General features: G+C 41.8%; 1 protein-coding gene across 3 annotated transcripts in view; it reads left to right on the top strand.

Annotated features, from left to right (window-relative positions):
* The first annotated feature begins 560 nt into the window (after positions 1-560).
* The window catches only part of LOC135325046 (ectopic P granules protein 5 homolog), a 57,486-nt gene continuing 36,878 nt past the window's right edge, over positions 561-21,168 (top strand). For 2 of the 3 annotated variants that reach the window (XM_064502448.1, XM_064502450.1), the window contains exons 1-15: positions 561-692; positions 3,433-4,371; positions 5,916-6,159; positions 7,012-7,148; positions 7,726-7,833; positions 8,815-8,888; positions 10,981-11,089; positions 11,688-11,802; positions 12,346-12,496; positions 13,571-13,726; positions 14,196-14,353; positions 18,460-18,614; positions 19,185-19,325; positions 19,556-19,720; positions 20,737-20,859. In XM_064502448.1, the coding sequence (XP_064358518.1) occupies positions 639-692; positions 3,433-4,371; positions 5,916-6,159; positions 7,012-7,148; positions 7,726-7,833; positions 8,815-8,888; positions 10,981-11,089; positions 11,688-11,802; positions 12,346-12,496; positions 13,571-13,726; positions 14,196-14,353; positions 18,460-18,614; positions 19,185-19,325; positions 19,556-19,720; positions 20,737-20,859 (2,829 nt within the window). In that variant the 5' untranslated portion in view covers positions 561-638. The remainder of the gene's footprint in view (positions 693-3,432; positions 4,372-5,915; positions 6,160-7,011; positions 7,149-7,725; positions 7,834-8,814; positions 8,889-10,980; positions 11,090-11,687; positions 11,803-12,345; positions 12,497-13,570; positions 13,727-14,195; positions 14,354-18,459; positions 18,615-19,184; positions 19,326-19,555; positions 19,721-20,736; positions 20,860-21,168) is intronic. The other variant, XM_064502449.1, reaches the window with a different exon arrangement.

Raw genomic sequence — 21,168 nt, 5'->3', positions numbered from 1 at the left:
GACGTGGCCCCAAAGCCGGGCGCTCGTGCCCTGAACACACCGGCTCTCTGAGCAGAGCTAACGCCCGGCAAACCCTCACTGGGGAGGGAAGCATCGCCCCACGGGGCCACCGTGGAACAAGCCTGCCTGCCCCTGAGCGCTGAAATGGCTTTTTACTTTTTTTTCAGAAACTTCCCGGGCGGTTTTCCAAGTGGCGCAGAACATTTTGGTCTAATACCGTCGGCAGCGTCGGTGCAGTAAAACCGGGGAGCATCGCTTAGCCCCGCTTGCCTCTTCTTTAGATGCATCCGTTACCCTTCCCGTGATAAAGTGAAGCCCAAAGCAGGGACGAGGCGTGTTTATTTTGCCACCGAAATGGTGCTTTTCCAAAGCATCTTCGCGGGTCGCCTCGCCGTATTTGCTTCCTTCTCCCGAACATCATAAATGAGATTCGTGGTGCGGCAACGGGGCGAGGGGCCCTCCCGGCCGCCCCTTCGGGGAAGGGGGGGGGCGTTGCGGAGCGCCTGCCGCCGCGCCGCTGTTTGTCCCTCCGCCCCCGCCGTAGGCGCCGCGCTGCTGATTGGCCGCGCGCGGGGAGGCGCCCGCCCCTTCCGCCGCCGCCCAGGCAGCAGCGAGGCGGGTGGGGGTGCGGTGGGGCCATGGCGGAGGCCGTGCGGCCCCCCCGCAAGGCCCGGGCCAAGAGCAGAGCCAAGGTAGGGCGCGGCGCGGCGCGGGGGAGCCCCGGGGGCCCGGTGGGGGCGGCCGGGCCGGGCCGGGCCTCGGCGGCGGTGGTGGTGGTGCCGCCGCCGCCGTCGCTGCGGCGATGTTTGTCTCCGTGTTTATCCTTCGCCTTGCGGTGGGCGCAGCCGAGTGGTCGGTCGTGCTCCTCAGCAGCGCCGTCGTGCTCGGGCCTGGAGCGAGTGAGCTTTTCTGAGGCGATGGGGGGGGGGGGGTCGGAGCAACCGGCGGCGAAGGGAAAGTTGTGGTGGTTTGTGTGTTGTAAAGGGACTTTCTTCTGTGCTGGTGTAAACAAACTTATTGTGCGTGTGATGTGTGCCCTCCGCGCCCAGGCCGCTGGAGCTGCCTTCGGCTGCGCAGTGTAACGCTTGCCGGGGTCTCGTCTGCCGCGGACGCCGTTCATGGTGCCAGCGGCTTCCTGGAGGCTTTGCTTTTCTTGCAGCTGCGCTGTATGGCATTTCAGTGATTTGTGAAAATGGCCTCAGCTGAACTCCCTTGCCTCGGTGTTGAGTCTAAATGGAAGTGTAGCCACGTTATCGTTTATATGTTTCTTTTGTCTTGCATGGTGTAAATTGTACCATGTAGAGCAAAGGGTGTCAAAGCCCTCTGAAAAGAAGTGAATGCACTAATTGACCCCCATTTGGTAAAACAAGGCTTAGACCTAAGTGCTAACTACAGCTGTGATTCCTGAATTCGAGGCAGGTAAGGACTGGAGGAAAAAAAACATCCCATGCCGGAAGAGTGAGCATGTCATGGTTTTGTTTTGATACAGCCCCGCGGTATGCGCAAGCGCAGTCAACAGTTAAGGCTGCTGTTTAAGAGAATCAGTTCCCTGCAGGAAGGTGACTCGCAGGTGGTTGTGGTAGGTCATTAAGTACGTATGCAGTATGTGCAGTGGCTGCGGTCCTGGGCCGTCCCTGCCAGGTGTAATTCACCGTGAAATAATTTGGGGGAGATTCCTGGGAGATTGGCACATGTGAGAATCCGGAAGTGCTTCAGTGCTGCATGTGACCCGCTCCCTTTCTGGGTGATGATGTTGTCGTTGTTATGCTCTGCACCCTTGTTCTACGTTAATGTGCAAGCAGTGTTTGAGGGTGTAGTGTGGGGCCCAACCACAGTAAGGACTTTTTCATTGCTGTGTCCCAGAACAGCAATAATCTTTGGAAAAGGTGAAATTCCTGAGAGCTGGGAGAAGGCTTAAAGGCTAAGCCCTCAGAAGACAGAGCAGCTTTTATGCCAATTCAGGGCCTGATTTCTCCTCAGAAAGTGGGAACTGAGAAACACTTCATAAATTTTACAAGAGACTGCCTTTGTCTAAGAGTAGCACTTAGATATCCTAGTGATGAGAGAACGCTACTCGGAGATAACGGGAGTTTATCTGTACAAGGGCCGCAGTAGGGAGCTTCGAGATTGTAGAGAAGAAAGGACCAGCAGCCTTGCATGTTTGTGAAGCATGCAGATCACGATGCTGTCAAGAAAACTGTGATACAGTATCTGTGAAAAATACGGACTTTGAGTGAATTGTCAGGAGATGTTTGTTATAACTGCACGTTCTAGTTCAAAGAATTATTCTGATCTATTTTTAACTTTTCCCTCATAGCTCTAACTAGTCTTGGAGTGTGTCAGCAGCATTTTGTGATCAAAAGTATTTGCAGATTTTAATACACTGTAGAAAGCTATCTGAAAGCAAAAGCCAGTGTATTGCCATTTTGTAAGGGAGCTGTGAGCGTATGCTTTAATTACGCATAGGCAGTTGAGATCAAGGTCAGCTGAGGCCTTGATGTTTAGAGTTGTTTGCATATATGCCTTCTCATAAGGCAAAATCACATGTCAGCTGCTTAGTGAAAGTATGCCTGAAATTGGCAGCAAGTGTCCAAAATTTTTCCCTACTTCTGGAGGAATATTGAAGCTTTTTAAAATTTCACTTATCTTCCTATCTATATTTTGTGGGTCATTCAAAACCGGAGCAGTGTAACCCAACTCTTCCCAGTTTTGCTTTTTAGAAACAGTGTGCTTTTAGAAACAAACTGTGCTGTTGGAAGGAGACTACAAATGTACACTTTAGACTAGGGTTATGGGGACACTTTACTCAAAGCTGTTCTTAATTTAAAAGTAAATAGTCTCTTTACAATTTAAATGTCTGTTGTTTTTAAGTTTCTTTTATGTCTCTAGTGTGTGATACCTATTGAAAACAGGTATTTCGGTAACTATTCAGATTTCATGATGGTCTTAGATGTAATTTGCAGATGCTTTCTGGACCTCTTTGTTCCAAAATTAGTATTTTTGAAAACTGTTTTCTTTTCAGTGCATTAAAATATTTTGATAAAACTTAAGATGAATTTCTAAGTAATTTACTGTGGTAAAATCTAGTGACTCTTTGTAGAGGTCAGAGTCCTGGTACTTTGATTATTTTGCATGTTAATGAGATAGACTCTGTTCTGGGATGTTTATAGCTTTTTATGGAGAAACACTGAAGCATGAGTCCAGAACTGACCAAGAAAATAGACACTGATAGACAGTCTTCAAAGAGGAACTAAGGAACAAGGATCTGCATTTGGTACATTTCTTTTCACCTTTAATATTATGAAAATTAACCTGTTAAGAGGGGCTTTTGGAGTTGTGCTGTTGACAAGCACTATTTTTGGTGGTGATTGGATTTGGGATGCATGGGGGAGAGATTCATTTGTTAATGACTCTTTGTTAATTTATTTCTAGGAAAAAAAGAAAATCAGTAGTGAAGAGTCCCAGATCCAAGAGTCTGATGATGTCTTCCTCCCTCCTGTGGCAGAAGTGTCTTCTCAAGCCAGTAAAGCGCAAGTGGAACATCCTGAAGGATTTGCAGAAATCCAGCTCAATGATGAAGCAGAGGACGGAAGAACTGTGGATGATGTGTGTGACATCCCCTCGAGTACTTTATCCTTAGCAAATGAAGGATCTTCAACAGTGACTTTAGTGCCTCCAGCAGTTGGAGAAGAGCGCAAAGCCCATCCCTTACATGAGGAATGCAAGGGGGATGTTGAGAAGAGTGGGAAAAGCAAGCTGGGTGGAACCCAGAGCCCTGGGGAGGCTCTTGCGGGTAAATCAGGAAGCTGTGATGTATCGGGTAGTACCTTTCCTTCCAGTGCTGCTGGCTCTCATACACTGGTGGACTTTGTACAGGACAAAGGAACTGAAAGCATTCAGGATGTTAAAAATCCTCTTGTCTGTTCTTTAGAGAAGCCTCCTGTTACTGTGTCACAGCTCTGTGAGAAATCCAGAGTACATGTTCAACATTTGAGATTGAAACCTGTTTATCCAGACTTGTCAGCTGAATTGGCTTATGAGAGACCCACCGTAGTAGCAGTCAAACCACTGTTACACAACGAAAGGCTGTATCCAGAAATCCCAACCGAACCAGAACTGGTGCCATTTACCAGAGAGCAGCTGAAAATTTTTGAGCCATGTTCATGGCTGGAGAATGTTGACTCCTATGCAGAAGAATTTGAAAGCGTTGCTCATCAGGACAGGCACGAGTTTCATGAACTGCTCCTGAACTACCTGCGCTGTAGGAAGCAGCTGTTGCTGGCTGAGGCTGAGCTGCAGTCCATGATGACAGACTGCCAAAATGCAAGGCAGAGATTATGGACTTTTAAAGAAGAACAGAAAACTGTGCAGGTGCCTGTTATTAAAACTACTTTTGAACCAAAACTATTTGGACATGATTCCGGATAGTAATCTTGCTTGCTGTCAAGCTCGCTGTATTTAGGCTGGTTTGCTGTGAAAGAGATGGTTACCTCTACTTTTCCTTCTCTCTGCTGTCCCAGTGACCTCCCTGCCCCCCCAAGTACTTAAGAATATCATCCTGTTGATGTTTAAAGCAGTTTGTTCCTTGATTTAAACTTTGACAAATGTAGAATATTGCAGTCTCTGTTAATGATCTCTTCTGGAGCCAAACTCCTGCCTGTAGTCAGTCAGAATGAGATGTGTGTAGTCAGTTCTGCTTGTTGTGTTGGGTCAAATTTGTGCCCCACAGTGCTTCAGCTAGGCAGAAGGGATCTGTGGTGGAATAGGACTATAGCCAGGATTCCAAAACGACCATAGTGGTGCTTCTGCATGTTGCATCTGGACTGCTGCCTGCAGAGGTCATTTCCTGCCTGTCCTGCTGGCAGAGGCTGCGGGTGTGGTGAAACTAGAGTCCTGCTCCCCAGTGACCCTGTTGCTCGGAGCGTAGGGAGTGCGAGATGCATCCGCTTCCTGTAACTGTTGCTCTATAAGTGTAATTGAGTCTTTTATTTTTTACTAGGGAATAAAAATGCAACGAACCTGTACTGCTGAGCATTATTAGACTTCCAGTTTTGCTTTGATCAGTTTCTGTGTTCTACAATTTTGTCTTCACTCATATCTCCGCTGGTCAGCATACAGTTAGCAAAGCTCGCTGGCTTGCTGCTTGTTTTATTCCCTCCCAATTTACTGTTTATTGTGTATGTGCATGCAGATAACTGTCTTTTTATTACCAATTCAAAACTTATTCTAGTAACTTATGTAAAACAAGAATACTTTCAAGCCAAGCTTCCTAAGTGTGTGCTGCAAAGCGCATTTTGTGGTTGCATGAAAGAATAATAGGGATGCTATGTGTTGTGGTTTCCTCGTGCGAAGGAATTGGAGCTGGGGCAGAGGAAGATTGTTCTCAGCCTTGAATTCCAGTTTGGAAAAAGTAAAAGTACAATTAATTTGAGAAATTTTAAATGTATTTTGGGGAATTACTAGTAAATATTGAACTCTAGGAGCCTGTGAAAACTTTTAGCCTCTGTCAGTGTATGTTTTGGCTTTAAAACAGCAGATCTGAATGTTTATGAACATCAAAAAACTAAGAAGCTGTAGCACTTGGCAGGGAGTAGAATGATCTGATTTTGTTCACACCAGTTGCTGATAAAAACGAGTCACTTCATCTGATGTCAACTGCTAATTCTGCATTATTGAGGGTTTATAGAGTCTAGGTTTTTTAGAAGTTGGAGGTCTGCATCAGCAGCAGCCAGCAGCTCTGAAAAATAAGTAGGGTGCTCCCAGATTTTTGTCTTTGCCATCTGTAAAGTGGCCACTCTCGTGGAAGCTTCGAAATCTATTGACTGGAGGGTAACGTCAGGCTTGATTTCTGTAAGCGCACTTGACCTAAGAAAATGACAAAAACCACTTACATAAAATAATTGCTTTCTTTTCAGGGTGTCTGTGCAGATCAGTGCAAAGTGTCGGGTCACCATCGCTACCAGACGGTAGAGATGAATGAAAGCGTGTTGGGGGAACTGAAAAAGTTGTTTAAAGCCAAAGCAGAGCACGTGCATCAGACACTGGCACTGCACTTGTACACATCAGTGTTGTCCCGGTTACAAGTGGAGTCGTACATCTACAGGTTGCTCAACAGCTCATCCCTGCTGAGATCGGTGGCTCTTCAGCAGCAGGAACAAGGTGTGTTGCTTATCTGGACGGCTGCCTGTGCTGTCAGGGTGCTGAACGCCTTGTTTGTCTGGAGTTTTGGAGTTCTTGTGGTGGGATTTGTATATTGAGTATTTCTCCTCTGACATGAAAACCTGTTGATTTTACATAGTGAACAGTGAAACTCTTCTCTTGCAGAAAAGCTCTAATTCTCTTGCCTTAGTCTCCTGTAGAGTGGAAGTTGAATGCAGGAGTGCTGCCTTGTATCTAAGCTATCTAGTGCAACTGATCTGGAGGAATACTGAGTGGGATGGGACACCCTGAATCCAATCTCTTGTTGTCAAAGGCAACACACAATACAATCCCTTTTCCGGATTGATTATAGACATTTTAAACCCAGTTGGGTCTTATTGCTGCTTTACGTCTCTTGGAAGGCTGTTTGAAATCTCAGAGCTCTAATACTTAGTTGTCTTCTTGGTTTTCATCTGAAGCACGTCACCAATTTGGTCTTGTGGCAATATCATCTTTTAGCTAAAATATCCCTCCCACTGTATATTTATTCTTCCTAGGCCTCCCCTGGCTCCAGTTGTTTATATGCATAGTAAATGTGCTGGTTCTTACAAAGGTCATGTTGAGGGGAGGCCTTTTACGAGAGTAGCTATGGTATGTTCTTTTCGTAATTGGTGTCCAGTATTTAATTATAACATTAAGTAAAATACTTTAAGTCAGCTTCTCTGTCAGTTCTAGAGAGCCACTCTGTTGAAATATCTCGGTACCTATAGATACAGAGAGAGGAAGGTTTCTATATAATCCCCAAACCACTGCTTATGCTACTACTGTGAGAGTCACTCATCAAAGCTCCTTAATTCTGTTTTTAATTTGCAGTTTCAAAGCAATCAGAAAATCTTTCTTCAGACTTGAGCCACTTGAAAGAATGTATCAGCGTTCTTTTCAGTTTCACTCGTAGAGTTATCGAAGACCCTCAGTTTCAAAGTGACCTTCTCACCTGGTTGCGGAGACTGGTGAGGGAGTGAGCATGGATATAGCTGTGTGATCGAGCACCTGAGATCAATTCAGAAGTCTTTTTTGAAAGTGTTACTGTCTGTCCCATGTGCAATCAGTTCCTGTTTTTTTTTCTAGTTGGGAAACAGAATCTGTTGCTCTGTCTTTAAAATGATTTCCCTTGTCTGATAAAGTCAGTGGAGATGAACAGTCTTAATGAGGTCTGGCACATGAGCCACCAGCACTGCTCAAGGTGGACTTGAGAGTTTTAATAGATACTGAGCATTACTGTTCTTGTTTCGGAAGTAAGAGTATTCAGACTCGTCAGTTTTGGGAAACTTCTTGCTGACTTTTAAATGTTAGTTTTAATTACTTTAAAATTTTACTACATTTTTTTTCTACACTGAATAAAACTTTGTGCTGTAGTTCATAAGCCAAACAGCAGCTTTTCAGTATTGTTTTACTGTTGCTTGCCCTGAAAACTGAGGCTTGTTGGAAAGTGTGAGAAATGAAAAAGCGTTATTATTCTGCTTAGCAAGACTGTAAAAGAATGAACCTTGAAATTATTTACAGGGTTCCTGTATACTTACCTTGTAGGTGTCAGTGTTGCAAAGAATTGGCTGTCCAGGTGACCATCTCTTCGTCTTGAACCACATCCTCCGGTGCCCAGCTGGGATCAGTGAATGGGCTGTTCCGTTCATTCAGGTGTGAATGTTTAAGTCTTTATTTTTGGAAAGTTGGAGTGGGGTGGGTAGGAGAAGAGGATGTCAGGTACCTGATCAATCCCCTGTGACCGCTGCATGTTTCTGGGTGTGTGGTGCCAAGAAAACAGGAGGTTGTCAAGGCGTGCATGTATGCATGTTATCTCAGCTGCGATAAGAAACACAATACCTCTTCTCACTACTTCTCAGCTAGAGAGACTCAAAAGGGAATTGAGGATTTAAGGTGCAACTTAGGAGGCCTCATGCAGCAGCAGGTTTTGGGAGAAATCTTGAGAAAGGAAGAGACTATTTAGATTTGAAACAGTTACTGTATATGAGACAAATGAGACTGGAGGCAGCTCCGTGAGATAGAAGGGATGAGTGAGAGCAGTTTCTAAGTACTGCGCGTTGAGATGGGTTGGCTGTGTTTCCTTGGAAAGTTCATTAGCTGGCTAATTAGGAATGCAATGGAATATGCTCCCTTTGTAGAGATCAGAGGGAGTGAAGATGTCCATAGGCAGTAGAGCATTTTTCAAAGCAATGTTTTTGCCCCTTCAAGAGGGGAATATATTGGAAATCTAATTGTAGGAAAAGGATTGCAATTACAGTAACAGGAAAATGGCAAGTAATAGAATAAAAGGAAGGCTGAATGCAGCATTTTAACTTCCCTTTTACTCAACTCCCCATCTGCCTGCTAGTTCTCATATGTACCTGAAGGGAAGAGAGAAGTTTTCTTTTTTGGAGCTTTTAAGGGGTTGTGTTTTTTCTCCTTTAAATTTCTTTTCACCTACTTCTGTTGAGCAAATCTCCTAATCTTGTGCCATAGCACTGTTTCCTCCAAAGGGTCAGAATTGTCTTTTATGCGTGCTTTTTCATCTGAACAAAAAGCTGGTAATGAGGAATATGAAACTCAGAATATGAATTTCTCTGGTAAAACTAACTTGCCTTTTGTTTAACTTAGACTAGATTTTGTGTTTTATTTCAGATCAAAGTCTTGGATAACCCATCAGGTGTCTTTCATTTCATGCAATCTCTTGCCTTGCTTATGTCTCCTGTCAAGTAAGTGTGAAAAATATGATTTTATAAACATATTCTGGTTATTTAATAGTAGAAAACGTAATGATACAAGGTCTACTTATGCAACCCTGGAAGCATACTGCAGGCACAACTGAGAGATTAATATTAAAATGCAAACTTTTTTATTCACCTCAGGTTACAGCCTTGGCAGTACATTGCCCTACTGCACACAGTGTGATAGAACTTGCTTTCACCTGTCAAATAGCTAGTGATAGCTGACATGCCTGCATGTTTGTTGCTGTGAACTCTGAAATAAAATTCTAGATGATGTTTCCACAGTTACCTGCTGGGAATACTGGCTCTGCAACAAAAGTGCCTGCGTAAAGGGTTTTGCAAAGTTGGAGTATACATTGGTTGTGCTCTTTAATTTTTTTTTTCCTCCATGCTTTTTTTTTTCTTCTTATCTGGAAGGAAGATGTGATGCTTGGAAAAGCTAGTTATTAAAATCATTTATTAGTGAAAACTGCTGTTATGTGCTTCAGATAAAACATAAAACTTGCTCCAAACCATAATCTGTTCCCTCTTTGAGTTCTTCTTTAGTCATTAGCCTTTCTCTTTGATTTGCTTGCTAGAGACTAGTGTGTGGAGATAATTGCTCAGCTGGGTATGCTCACTGCAATAAGAAAGTTGCAAGTCCGTGGCCTGGACACATCAGGGTTTTAGCTGTTGAGATTGATGTTTTTTGTAGAAATGTTAGTTTCAAAGAATCAAACTGCTGGTCCTTAGGGTTGGCAGTCAGATCTTGATAGTTTGACCCTAAATTAACTCGGACTTCTGTTTACTGCAGGCTATTCTTTCAGTTCCTGAAGGAACAGTTTACAGTTCATGTCTAGAGCTTTTTGGGAAACAAGTGTGTGTTGAGGGCATGCGTGTTGCCAGTGTGTTTTGGTGCTTGCACTTTGAACGTAGACTCTTCTGCGGCATCTGGAGTGGCTCTCCCAGCTGGTGACACAGGAATGCAGAGCTTCCACTATGGCTGTTCTCCCCGTTACAGGGCTGACGCTTGTCTGATGCAGTTGCTGCAGGTCGAGAACGAGTTTTAATTTTAAATTTGATTTGCGAAACTGGTATCTTAAAACTCGTGTTGCATTTGTAAAATGTTCATATTTATCAAAGTATGAGTTCTGGAAGATTCCCACCCACTCTGTGACCAATGAGGTGACAAGCTGCCAGTGTCCTGTGGCGATGTGTGCAGAGCTCTATCAGTATATTCCTGGATAATAGGAAGTTAAATGTTATGATTTTAATTTTTTTATATAGATGTTTGCATGTTCATTCCATTTTGTGGTGTATGTCTGTACAACTAAGAATTTATACAGTATACAGCCTGAAAGCTAGTATCCCAGCTTTAAGATGGTCAGATATATGGAATTTCTTCTCTGTTTTGTCAAGTTAGCAGTATTGGAAGCTGAAACAAATATGCTTTCCCATTTGAAGAACGCTGCAATGAGTGAGTGAGTGTTAGAACAGGGCAGCTCTTAACATGTGCCGAAATGGATTCAGATAGACAAACTTGAATCTCTGTGCCGCCCTTGGAGCTGGCTTGCCATGAGACAGCTCTGTTCTGGAAGTTGTTTAGTTGTGGTAGCTCAGTGTGCCTAAGATGAGCCTTACTAATTTCGATATGATGTCTAGCTGACGTGGCTGTACAAGTCATGGAGTGGAGCTGGCCTGCACTCACCCCGTTTTATCTTTGATTCACCAGATGATGGCCTTAAATAATTGTTGTAAAGTACCTCTTCTTTGAAATACAATTTCCTTTAATTTGACTTCTGGATTTTAGTGTAGACAGACAAAGAATAGTGTTCTCTCCTATATATTTAATGTGACTTGCTATACGGGGATGCTAGCCACTTACATTGTTCAGAATATTGCTTGGAAGATCGAAAACTGAATTCAGACATCAGATTGGTGTGAGTTTTGTATGACATCAGGGTATTTGACATACTTACTAATTTCTTTTATCTGTTTTAAAATATCTTCTTTTAACTAAGAATTGACTAAATTCAGAGTTCTTAATTTTTTCTAATTTTTCAAAATTTGGTTTTCACTTTAAATGGATTTATATCCTCAGAAATCGGGTGGACTTTATGTGCCATATGAAACCAAGTGAAAGAAAAAGTTCCTCTTCATCTGGAAAAGAATCTGGAAATTGGACACTAGTAGATGAAGGAGGAGAAGAGGTACAGCATACAAAGTTTTTTTCCCTTAATGGTTTTGCTTAAGCTTATTGTATTGGTCTTATGAATTGGAGGAAGAAAAGCTGACTCTTACTCATTTATAAAGCATCATTTTAGATTTAGACCTATTTTTGTCTCTTTGTATCTCTGTGGTATGACTGTAGATAGTCATGGAGTACCAGAAACTGGAGGTTTCCAGTAATGAATATTAACAGGTATAAATTAAACTTTATTGCAACTATTGCATGCAGAAGGAGGGGAAAAATGCAGCTTGTTTAAGGCAACATAATGCATTTCAAAATGTTTATACAATATGAAAATAGACATGCATTTGAATATGTGCTTCCCTTTAGGGGTTATGTTAGACTTAGACTACCATAGGCTACATTGTGTTTAGTTCTGTTTCCCAGCTGATGAGTGCTATTATGTAAAAACGCAAACGAGCCCAAATTTAGGGGCCTGTGTGTGTGGGAAGGAGAGTTCAGTTGTCCTTTCTTACATACTTTCTTTGTTTCCCTTTACAAGGAAGCTGGTATGATAGCTAAGGCCTTCTACCATGATTTTTATTGGGAAAGATATTAAAAGCTAAATTTCTCTGCAGGATGAAGATCCTGAAACAAGCTGGATTCTGCTTTTGGAAGATGACTTGATTGCCCTATTATCACAGTTCCCCTTTCATGAACTATTTCAGCAGTTCCTTGGAATTAAGTCTGGAGGTAAATCATCTGCTAAAGAAGTATTCTTCATTTTGGTTATGTTAAATGTACTGATGACTAAAACAGCCAAAAACACCACTGCCTTGTGAGGAGATGCTCTTCAAAATGCGTAATAAATGAAGCTGCACAAACAGCTCGCAGACTAAATAGATGAGATGGCAGTTGTGTGTATGAGATAACTTAAAAGTTGGATATTTTGGGGACTAGCAAGTTCAAAGCAATGCCAGCATGCAAAATACTAGAGTCCTTCCCTTTAGTTTTGATCTGGTCAGGAGATGTGTTCACGGATATGTTTTCAGAGCTAGTATTTTTCCCCTTGCCTGTTAGCTGTAATGTTACTGTGATTTTTTTTTTTTTTTCCCTCCAGTTGCTCCCTCTAACCCCCCTCCCCCCCCCCCCCCCCCCAATCTCTGGACAAGTACACGAAGATATTGCTTGATGGAATCTTTATAATCTGCATAGATTATTTTTACTTTCATATTTAAATATTTCACTTGACAATGAATACTTGCTTTCTTTTTCTTTTCTTCCTTTTTTTTTTAGGTTCTTATTTTCCTGAAAAAACAACTCCCCATGAGATGATGAAGATTTTTGCTTTTGCAAACTCCTTAGTAGAACTTCTGTCTGTGGGGTTGGAAACATTTAACAGAGCCCGCTACAGGCAATTTGTGAAACGAATTGGTCAGCTGATCAAGTAAGAGCATATCTTCTCTATGTTATGACTGAATCTGCACAGGCTCTGTTACTTTTGCGTTAAGTGGGAAGTCCTTAGTCACAAGTGATGTAGCACAAGTAAAGACCTGTGTAGGAGCTTGTGCTTCCGCTGCAACAGTCTGTTGTTTGGATTATTGTGGTGCTGTCATCCTTACTGTAACTTGACTGTTCAAGCAGATGTTTGCCAGCATAATGGAGTTTTATGAAGTGCTGAAGTCATAAGATAGAGTGGGCTATTTGCATAACACTGCCTTCTGCAGCAGTTTGTAAACAGTAGGTAGCAATTTCGTGTGTGTGCCAGTTCTGGCCTGTTCCTGAGGAGTCTTCCATTGCAGAAGAAAATGTATTTCTCATAAGATGTCTTGTTCATACTTTCTCTTTTTGGTTTTAAATTCAGAGCTGCAAATACAACATAAAAATCAGTTCTTGGGTAGCCTTTGCCCTAAGAGTAGGGTTAGCTGATCTGGGAATCTGAAGCTCCAGAGTCCTTGACTCCAAAACCGCCCATGTAGTGGGGAGTTGCAGGGTCTAAATGCTGTGGCAGTAAGGAAATGCAGTTGGAAAAGTTGCTCTTTATTGTTAAATCTCTAGCAGTTACTTAATATGTCCTGGCTAGTATACGTATGTTTTCTGACATAACGGTATCCTCCTTGAAATAAAATCTTTATTTTTCTTTATGCTATACTGAGTAAGTTGGTGCTGTAATAATTACTCCTATCTGGGCTTTTTGTGTATATTGCAAGTTCATAAGGTGAGCTTGCTTTGCGGCTTAAAAGTTCATAAAAAAACCTAATTTGGTATAACAGAGTATGCATCCTTTGCTTGCAAAACCAAGGAAGGGTAGCACTGACGTTCATAGACTGAACTTGTTTGAAGAGGTGGGGAAAGTACATATTGTTTATACAGAAGTCTCTCGGAAACCAGAGGGAAGAGGCTTAAGCTTGTTCATCTCATAACTAGATTCTGGTCTAGTTGCATGCATCTATGTTTTCATACTGTGCTGACATACTTAATGATCTTTCTGCAACTTGTTTCTTCTATTTTTGCTGTATAGGATGACACTTTGTCATGTAAGTGACCACTGGGCCCAATATGTTAGCTACAATAAACAATATGGATCAATAGCACATCCCTACTCCGTGGAGAAATTGCAACTAGAGTTTGATGAGCTGTTTTTTAGAGCTGTTCTACAGGTTCTGAAGGCCAAAAGGTAGGCCGTCCAGTGATTTGTACCAAAATACTGCATTGAAAAGCCAATATCCTGGAATGAGGGTCATGAGAAAAGGTCATGCCAAATGAGTTCCTTCACCCTGACGTCCCCTTTCAGTGGAAACTAGCTTTGGCTTGGAGGGCTTGGAGGGGTTAGATATTTGAAATGGGGAATTGCAGTAGCTTTAATATTTACTCTTAATGATTTAGACAGGCCTGTAATATGCAGGATTTTTCGGCTCACTGGTAGTACCAAGATGGGCAGGAATTTTAAGCCTTGATTTCTAGGATCAGACTAGAGGAACTTGCTCAGCTCGGAATGAGATTAACTTAGAATGAGAGGTGCTAAGAAACATTCTCACATTCCTAATTCTGTTGTATGGCAGAGAATTTGGGCACGTGTCTCCTTTTCAAGTGTTTGGGATTTATCAGGGCGAAACGCTTTCTCTCTGTCTTTTCAAATCCAACAGGTTGGGAGTCTGGTTGTTCATGTCCGCGATGCCTTATGGAACTTTATCCAGCAATATGCTTTGGAAGCTCTTCTACGTCATGCACTGTGCAGAGAGTGAGCAACTGGAAAAGCTCTGCTCTACTCTACAACCTTCTGACTGCAAGCAGAGACTCCAAGGTAGAATCTCTTTGCTCAGAACCAATTCTAACTGATTCAGCTACTGCTATATCAGCAACAGTTTTAATTTTGTTCCGGATCCATTGTTAAATATACCCTCAGCTGCATGACTGGTCCAGAGACCTCAGAAGTATCTTGGGCAGTTTGTGGGATTGTAGCACCAGTCTGACTGAATTCTCATTTTACCAGGAATTGTCACATAGACTTAAACCTACTGTCCTTCTGATTTTTTTTCTCTCTGCAACAGTGATTGCTACTGGCTGCTTCAGAGAGCTGTAAGAATGCCCAGCAGTAGGTACACTTTGTGTATTCTCATGTCAGGTCCCATCTTGGTATCTAACAGTGTTTGGAGATGGAGTTTTAAATCCAAACATACAGAATTTTGTATCACTTCTAGCTGTTTTTTGGTTGTGAGCTGCTGACTGTTCTTAGTTATATAGATACACCAGTCCTCCTCTTTTTTTTTTTTCCTTATTAGTTTTGTCTTCAGTAGTTCATTATGTTGGAGTTCTGCTTGCTGTTTTTTCACAGCTATGTACGTTGCCCTTATTTCATGCCTTCTTTTGGTGCTTTTCTTGCTCTATGTGCCATCTGTTCTTTCTCTTTCCCTTTCACTTCTGTCCTGCATTGATCTGTGCAGTAATTATGGTGGCTTTAGCTATGGCAGGATTATTTTGAAGCTAGTTGAATGCTACTTTCCTTTTGCTGCCTTGTACATGGAAAACATTTCAGGACTTGTTTGACAGGGAGACAGGTAAACAAAGCAGTAACTCCCCATTTCACAAGCCCTTTCCCTCTTGAGGCTATCAGATGGAGGAAAAAAATCTTACTCCCAGTCGTTTTTACCCTTTAGCTAGCTGGTAGCCCAAACAGCTGTTGCCACACAAAGAAAGTCTTTTGATGGAGAAGTGGATGAAAATAGAGATCTTGAGAGCTTATTGAGCGTATTTCTTGAATTTGTGCAAGGTCAGCAAACATGTAAGGCAGTTTACACAGATTAGGACAGGGATATCAAGACTGTAGCTATGTACTTTTTATGAAGTGCTGATATGTTTTGGCTGGTCAGGGCTACTCAGAAACAGTTTCAGTGGGAATACAGATTTTCCCCCCAGATTTTTACTGTGAAGTCTCATATTTGCACCTCAAACAAAGAGAGCATAATACAGTGCAGTGGGTTGCAGCTCTGGCAGTAACAAGCACTTTTTTTTTGTTGGAGCTTTGTTTTGCATCTAGCTAACTTTTATGTTTTGAAGTCCCTGGTATGCTGATGCAGGGTATTTTTATCCTCTTCATTCTCCTTGCTGGGTTATGTCAGCATGCTGGTGTTTTTCACGAATGTCTAGACAGGGAAAATGAACAATTCCTTCAGTGAGATCCATCTAATCTTCTGAAATAATGTTTTTTGACTGCCACTTAATGATATAATGCTGACTTAGTTTCCCATAAATCATACTGTAATAGTCCTTGGCATTAACATTAATGGGAGATACTTTTTATTCATTTCCTCTCCCAAATTAATTTTGAGAAATGTTAATAGTGGTGCGTCTACAGATGCTAGTGAGGCTTGGTCATTGGTGGAAGCCTTAGGCTTGCATGTGTAAAGGTGGGGTGCTTTTAAGGGATGGGCAGAATCAGCATGGTAAAATGGAGTAAAGCAGTGGTGCATAGTTATTAGGACAACTTCTGGACTGTGAGAGCTGCCAGATGATGTAGAATAAACCTCTGGGGGAAATCGTGGAAGTTCGGTTACTTCAGGTATTCTTGAGAGGGCCAAGTGTTAAATTTACTGTGGAACACAAATTTTCACTGCTAACCAATGACCTAATAGTTTTTTTTTTTTCTTGATCTTTGATATCTGTGTGGGCACAAATGCCTGTTCTCCCTAAATTTCATAAATGAGGATTGACTGTTTTGTCATTTTGCTTCCATTGCGCTAGGTAGTGAGAACTTACTATAACCAGAGATGTTGTTTAGCTTCAATAATGTCATGTCTAAGGGAAATTACCAGGGTTTGAGGGGTGAGTGATTTTTAGGGTCTCTAAATTTGAATAGTGGGCTGCAGTGTAATTAGATGGGCAGAGAAGAAAGGGAATTGAGTCAAGTAGCAACTGCTTGGTGAAGACATCATTGCTCTGAGGCGATGGGATTTAGAAGGAGCCTGTCTTCTCTCTCTCCTTCTCCCCATCCTTCAGTCCCAAGATATGGCTCAGTGGGAGTCTGTCGGGAGAGGGTTGGGGCCTGCAGAGTGGAGCCCATGGGAGACCCTGGTTACAGTGATGGCCCGTTTCGGAGCTGTGACTTGCCGCAGAGAAGGTCTTGTGCACGTCTGCTTGGCAGCTGGCTCCAACTCACTCCCATCAGTTTGTGGTCTTCATCCTTAACTTTACCAGATCCTTTTTCTCTCTCTTGTCCCGTCCCTTTCCAAACCTCTCTTCTTCTGCTTAGCTAATCTATGCCTAACTAAACACACAGACAAATCCCGGTGCTTATGTGATGTTTGCTGTCACTGGGTTGTTCATGACGTGTGTTTCTACTCCTTCCCTGCTCTGCAGCTCACTCTGCTATGCCAGTTTATACAGTGGTGACCTGATCTTTTTTGGTCGTTATCCACTACCTTAAAAATATACTTCCTAACTTCTGCTGTTAAGGCAAAAAGTAATATGAGAAGAAAAGGGAGATGAGTGGATGGGAGAGAGATTGCTGCAGCTTTTTGACTTGTAATATGTGTCCAGAATGTAGTTTATCTTACTATACAGAGAAGCTCCTCGCTTAGATTGCACAATTCTCCAGCACGTTCTTTGTGAGATGTGTTGGTTGTTAAGTCTGGTCATCTCAGGTTGAGGTACAATTGCGAGGTTGTTGAAAGCACTTGAAACAGAATGTAACCGAGGCGGAAGTGCTTAATCCCAAGCATGCTAAATGCACACAGCTGCGTGGATTGAGTAGTTGAGTACCTCGGTGAGTGCTTTTTCACTGTATTCAACTGCTGTGATAAGATCGCTGTAAAACATTTCTGCTGGTGTGTTATATACTACAGAGGAAGCAGACCACTAGCCAAACCATTTTACAGCCCAGATGCAGCTTTCAACACTTCCTTTGCTTTTCAGCACAGACCCCGTTACTTAGTTTGCTTGGGATAGATTGAAAGCAATTTTTTTTTTAAGTGCTGTTCAAGTTTTGTGGTAGGTCCTGAAGGGAGGAATGGAGAGAAGTATTTATTTACATTTGGCTACTTTCTATTCCTATTTTAAAACTTGCCTTCAGCATGTCCATACGGGTTGTGAGGAGAGCCCTGTCTTGAATCCGTGCGAGAGCATCTCTTATCCTTCGTGTGCTTCTGTGCTACCTCAGTTCTCTGTTTTGCAGGGGTATTTTCCAAGCATGTGTTCAATACTTTTGTTTTACTGAGTTTGAGAAATGAAACTGAGCTTTCCATGCAACTCTTGGACGTAACTGAGGCCTGGGTCTAGATGCTTTCAGTGATCTCTCCTTTGTAATCAGCATGGAACGGTTTCCCTAGTTTAGTTGCTGCTTGAAATCGTGGTATGTAGAATAGGCAAAGTCTCTTGATCAAAACCCCTCTTCTCTGCTTGGATGCGTGCTCAGTTTTAATCTTTTCTTGACTGTAGTGCTAGTTAACTCTAAGTTATATGAAAGAATTCAATTTTTAATCTGTGGAATTAGTTGCTACAATGTATAATGGAAGCTAAAACCATAGCAATATTTTTAAAAAGTAGAAAGATTCAAGCAGGTCCTCCAATGAATGATTAATACTGCCTAATTAAAGATTAATATTTAAATTCTAGCCATTCTTGAAACAGTGAGTTTTCATCATGGGTTACTGCCATATTTGCCAAAGGATGTGGGCACATTGTTCCATCACTACACACTACGGTATTTTTTTGCACCTTATTTCAAAACAGCTGGTACCAATCACTTCTAAAGAGAGGGTACTTATTTGCAGGCCACCAGGGATGATAATTCCTTTGTCTCTGATCCCTTTTCTGGGATTGGACTGTGAATAAATATAGAAGTATTGATGATGTACTTCCTGTAACACTTCAGTTACTATGTTTGTTTCATGTAATATTTTTTTTTTTGTCTAGATCCGGAGCACCTTGAAAGTTTTGAAAAATATCTGAAATCAATGAACTGCTCAGAAGAAATTTGTCTGCTCACCACATTTGCGCAGATGGCACAAACCAAACGGGCTGATGTGGATGAGGATTTTATCAAAATGATTGTTCTGGAGATATATGAGGTGAATAGTATTACTGGTCTGCTCAACAAAAGGATGAGTATGCTCTTGCTCTTTCTGACAGTGAAAAGTTTGAAGCATTCCTCATCTCCATAGCTTATAAACCTCACAGGCAGCTCTGTTAGTCCCATGGCTGAACAATCTAAGAATGAATTAGAATATCCTGAAGTGCTTGTTTTGTTCTGGGAGACAAAACAGCTTTTCTGTAGACCAAGCCAGAATGGAAAAAACAAACACAAAATCTTTCCTTTGCTTGGTTCTTTTCTCTCAGGTCTAACTTGTAGCTCTGAAATTCCTTGTGCATTTTCTCTCCTTTCTGTTGTTGTTCGTATGTTCAGTTTTGATCTTTGTTTTTGGCATTGTGTTATAACAACTTCATTAGAAGTATTAGATGTTAGGATAATCAGTTTTAATATTGGCATTTGCATTTATCAGCCTTGTTGTCCAGGATCCTCAAGAGCAATTTGATTCTGTTCTCCAAAAGACGTTTCGTTGCGGTATCAGTGCACTATTTATTGCAGTGTCAGTGAAGGCCAACCATAATGAGTAACTTCTTTCTGCTCATCTTCCCAGGTGTCCTATGTTAGTCTTCCCACAAGAGAGACATTTTCAAAAGTCGGTCGAGAACTCCTGGGAGCGATTGCCAGCACCCATATACAGATTATTTCTGTACTGCTGGATCGAGTTAAAGACACCATTGAAAAAGTTGGGATGGTAAGTGCTAACCTCTGTCATTTAAAGAAGGCATTCAGTTAAAACTAGGGAGAGATCATACCAGACAGCGTTAAAAGATACGGCTTGGTATGCCTGGATTGTGTTAAAGAGCTGTCAGTAGTTTTTTTTGATTGTATCACTGTTTAAGTCTGTGGTAGAGCCGTATAGTGCTGATTATTGTTTCATACTAAATACTGATTAGCCTTTTGTTCTGTCTTCTGTCCGCAAAGGTTTCTTTATATCTGTTTAAAGAACTGCCATTGTACCTGTGGAAGCCTTCTTCGTCTGAGATGGCACTGATTCGTGACTGGTTATTAAATAACGGTCTAACCACAGTGGAGAATAAGCTTGCCTGCATTATCTTGGAAGGGCTAAATTGGGGATTTGGCGAACATGTAAGTGTTAAAAACAGGAGGCCTGTCATCTGGTTAGTTTTTGAGAGGAAAAAGTATTATTCAGTCTGAGGCTATAGTTATGAATTTGTGAAAACAGTTAAAATTATATGCTTTTGATAAACTGCTTTGCATGCATTTGGAAGCATTGGCATTGCAAACTTTGCAATGATTTTCTAGCATTCTGCCTGAAGATTTGTTTGTGTCATTCTTCAGCAGTGATGTAGCTGAGATTAAAAGAGATGCTTAAACAGCAGTTTCTTCTTTCTAAACACGAGGAAACAGTCAATGGGACTATTTTTGTGAGTCACTTGACTAGGGTGATCTGTGCAGAAAGAGAGCTATGCAGAAGAGAGGAATCCTCCAAGAGGTGTGTGTGACACTGGTGTGACTGTAGCTTGCAGGATTATATCCAGGTGTGTTTTGTACAACTCAAGAAAACTCATGATTGAAACAGGTTTCAAAGCCCTGAGCGTGATTTAAGATTGGAAAATATTCCACAGAATGGGTTACTCCAGGAGCTCCATCTGTTCAGGACGTGATCCTGGTCAATTGTTTTTTCAGAGAAACAGATATTGATTTGGTGCAGTCCTGTTGCCTGTGTTAAAAAATTAGATTTATGACTACATATGACTACAGCATACTATTCAGTATGCTAATATGTGCATTTGATTGTACTAAGCTGTGCTGATACTCCGACATGAAGCTTGTCTTACTTTTGCCCCCCGTTTCTTGGTAGGATGTGTGAAAACGGAGGAGTGGTAGGTCCTGGGAAAACTTGTGAAGCCTTTGCTGTGAGATAAGAGTCACGTTGGAGCTTTCTGATATGAGGAAAAATAGTTCTTTAAGGTGGTAGTTGATAAGAGGAATTAGTGTTTTGATGCAATTTGTATTAGGGGGGGTTTTTTGATAGTTTTTTTTTTTTTCTTGGTTAGTGTTGGTTTTTGTTAGTACAACTGAACAACATGGTTTTAGAGACCTTTTTAAATGAAGTGAGGTTTGATGTGATACTCTTCTAGCAGGATGCTCTTCATCTGGATCGAGCTGTCCATTCTGAAGTTGCATTGATGGTCCTGGAAGCATATCAGAAATATCTACCCCAGAAACCATATGCTGGGCTGCTCTCTGAAAGCATAAAACAGGTATTTCTTCTTCAGAATTGCAGGGAATAATTTATTGCTAATGACAGAAAAACTTCAGGACAAGACCTCTGCTTTTTTTTTTTCCTCTCTTTCCTCTTGGTATTAGAACATCATTAAATATCAACTCCTTGGGTATTTTTGCACCCACAGTGGTATCTTAAAATAATACTGTTAGTCTTAAAAGTTGAGTGTCTATACATGAAACAGAACTTAAATTTGTCCCCCTGTTTGGTTTACATTCTTACCCAGCCTGTAGTTGCATGATCACAAACTGTTTTTCCAAAGGATCCTTTACTCATTCAGAGTTGG

Source organism: Dromaius novaehollandiae, chromosome Z (assembly GCF_036370855.1).
Source record: "Dromaius novaehollandiae isolate bDroNov1 chromosome Z, bDroNov1.hap1, whole genome shotgun sequence".
Taxonomy (NCBI): Eukaryota; Metazoa; Chordata; class Aves; order Casuariiformes; family Dromaiidae; genus Dromaius; species Dromaius novaehollandiae.
The sequence above is the reverse complement of the archived record's forward strand: the minus strand, read 5'-3'. Positions and strand labels throughout refer to the sequence as shown.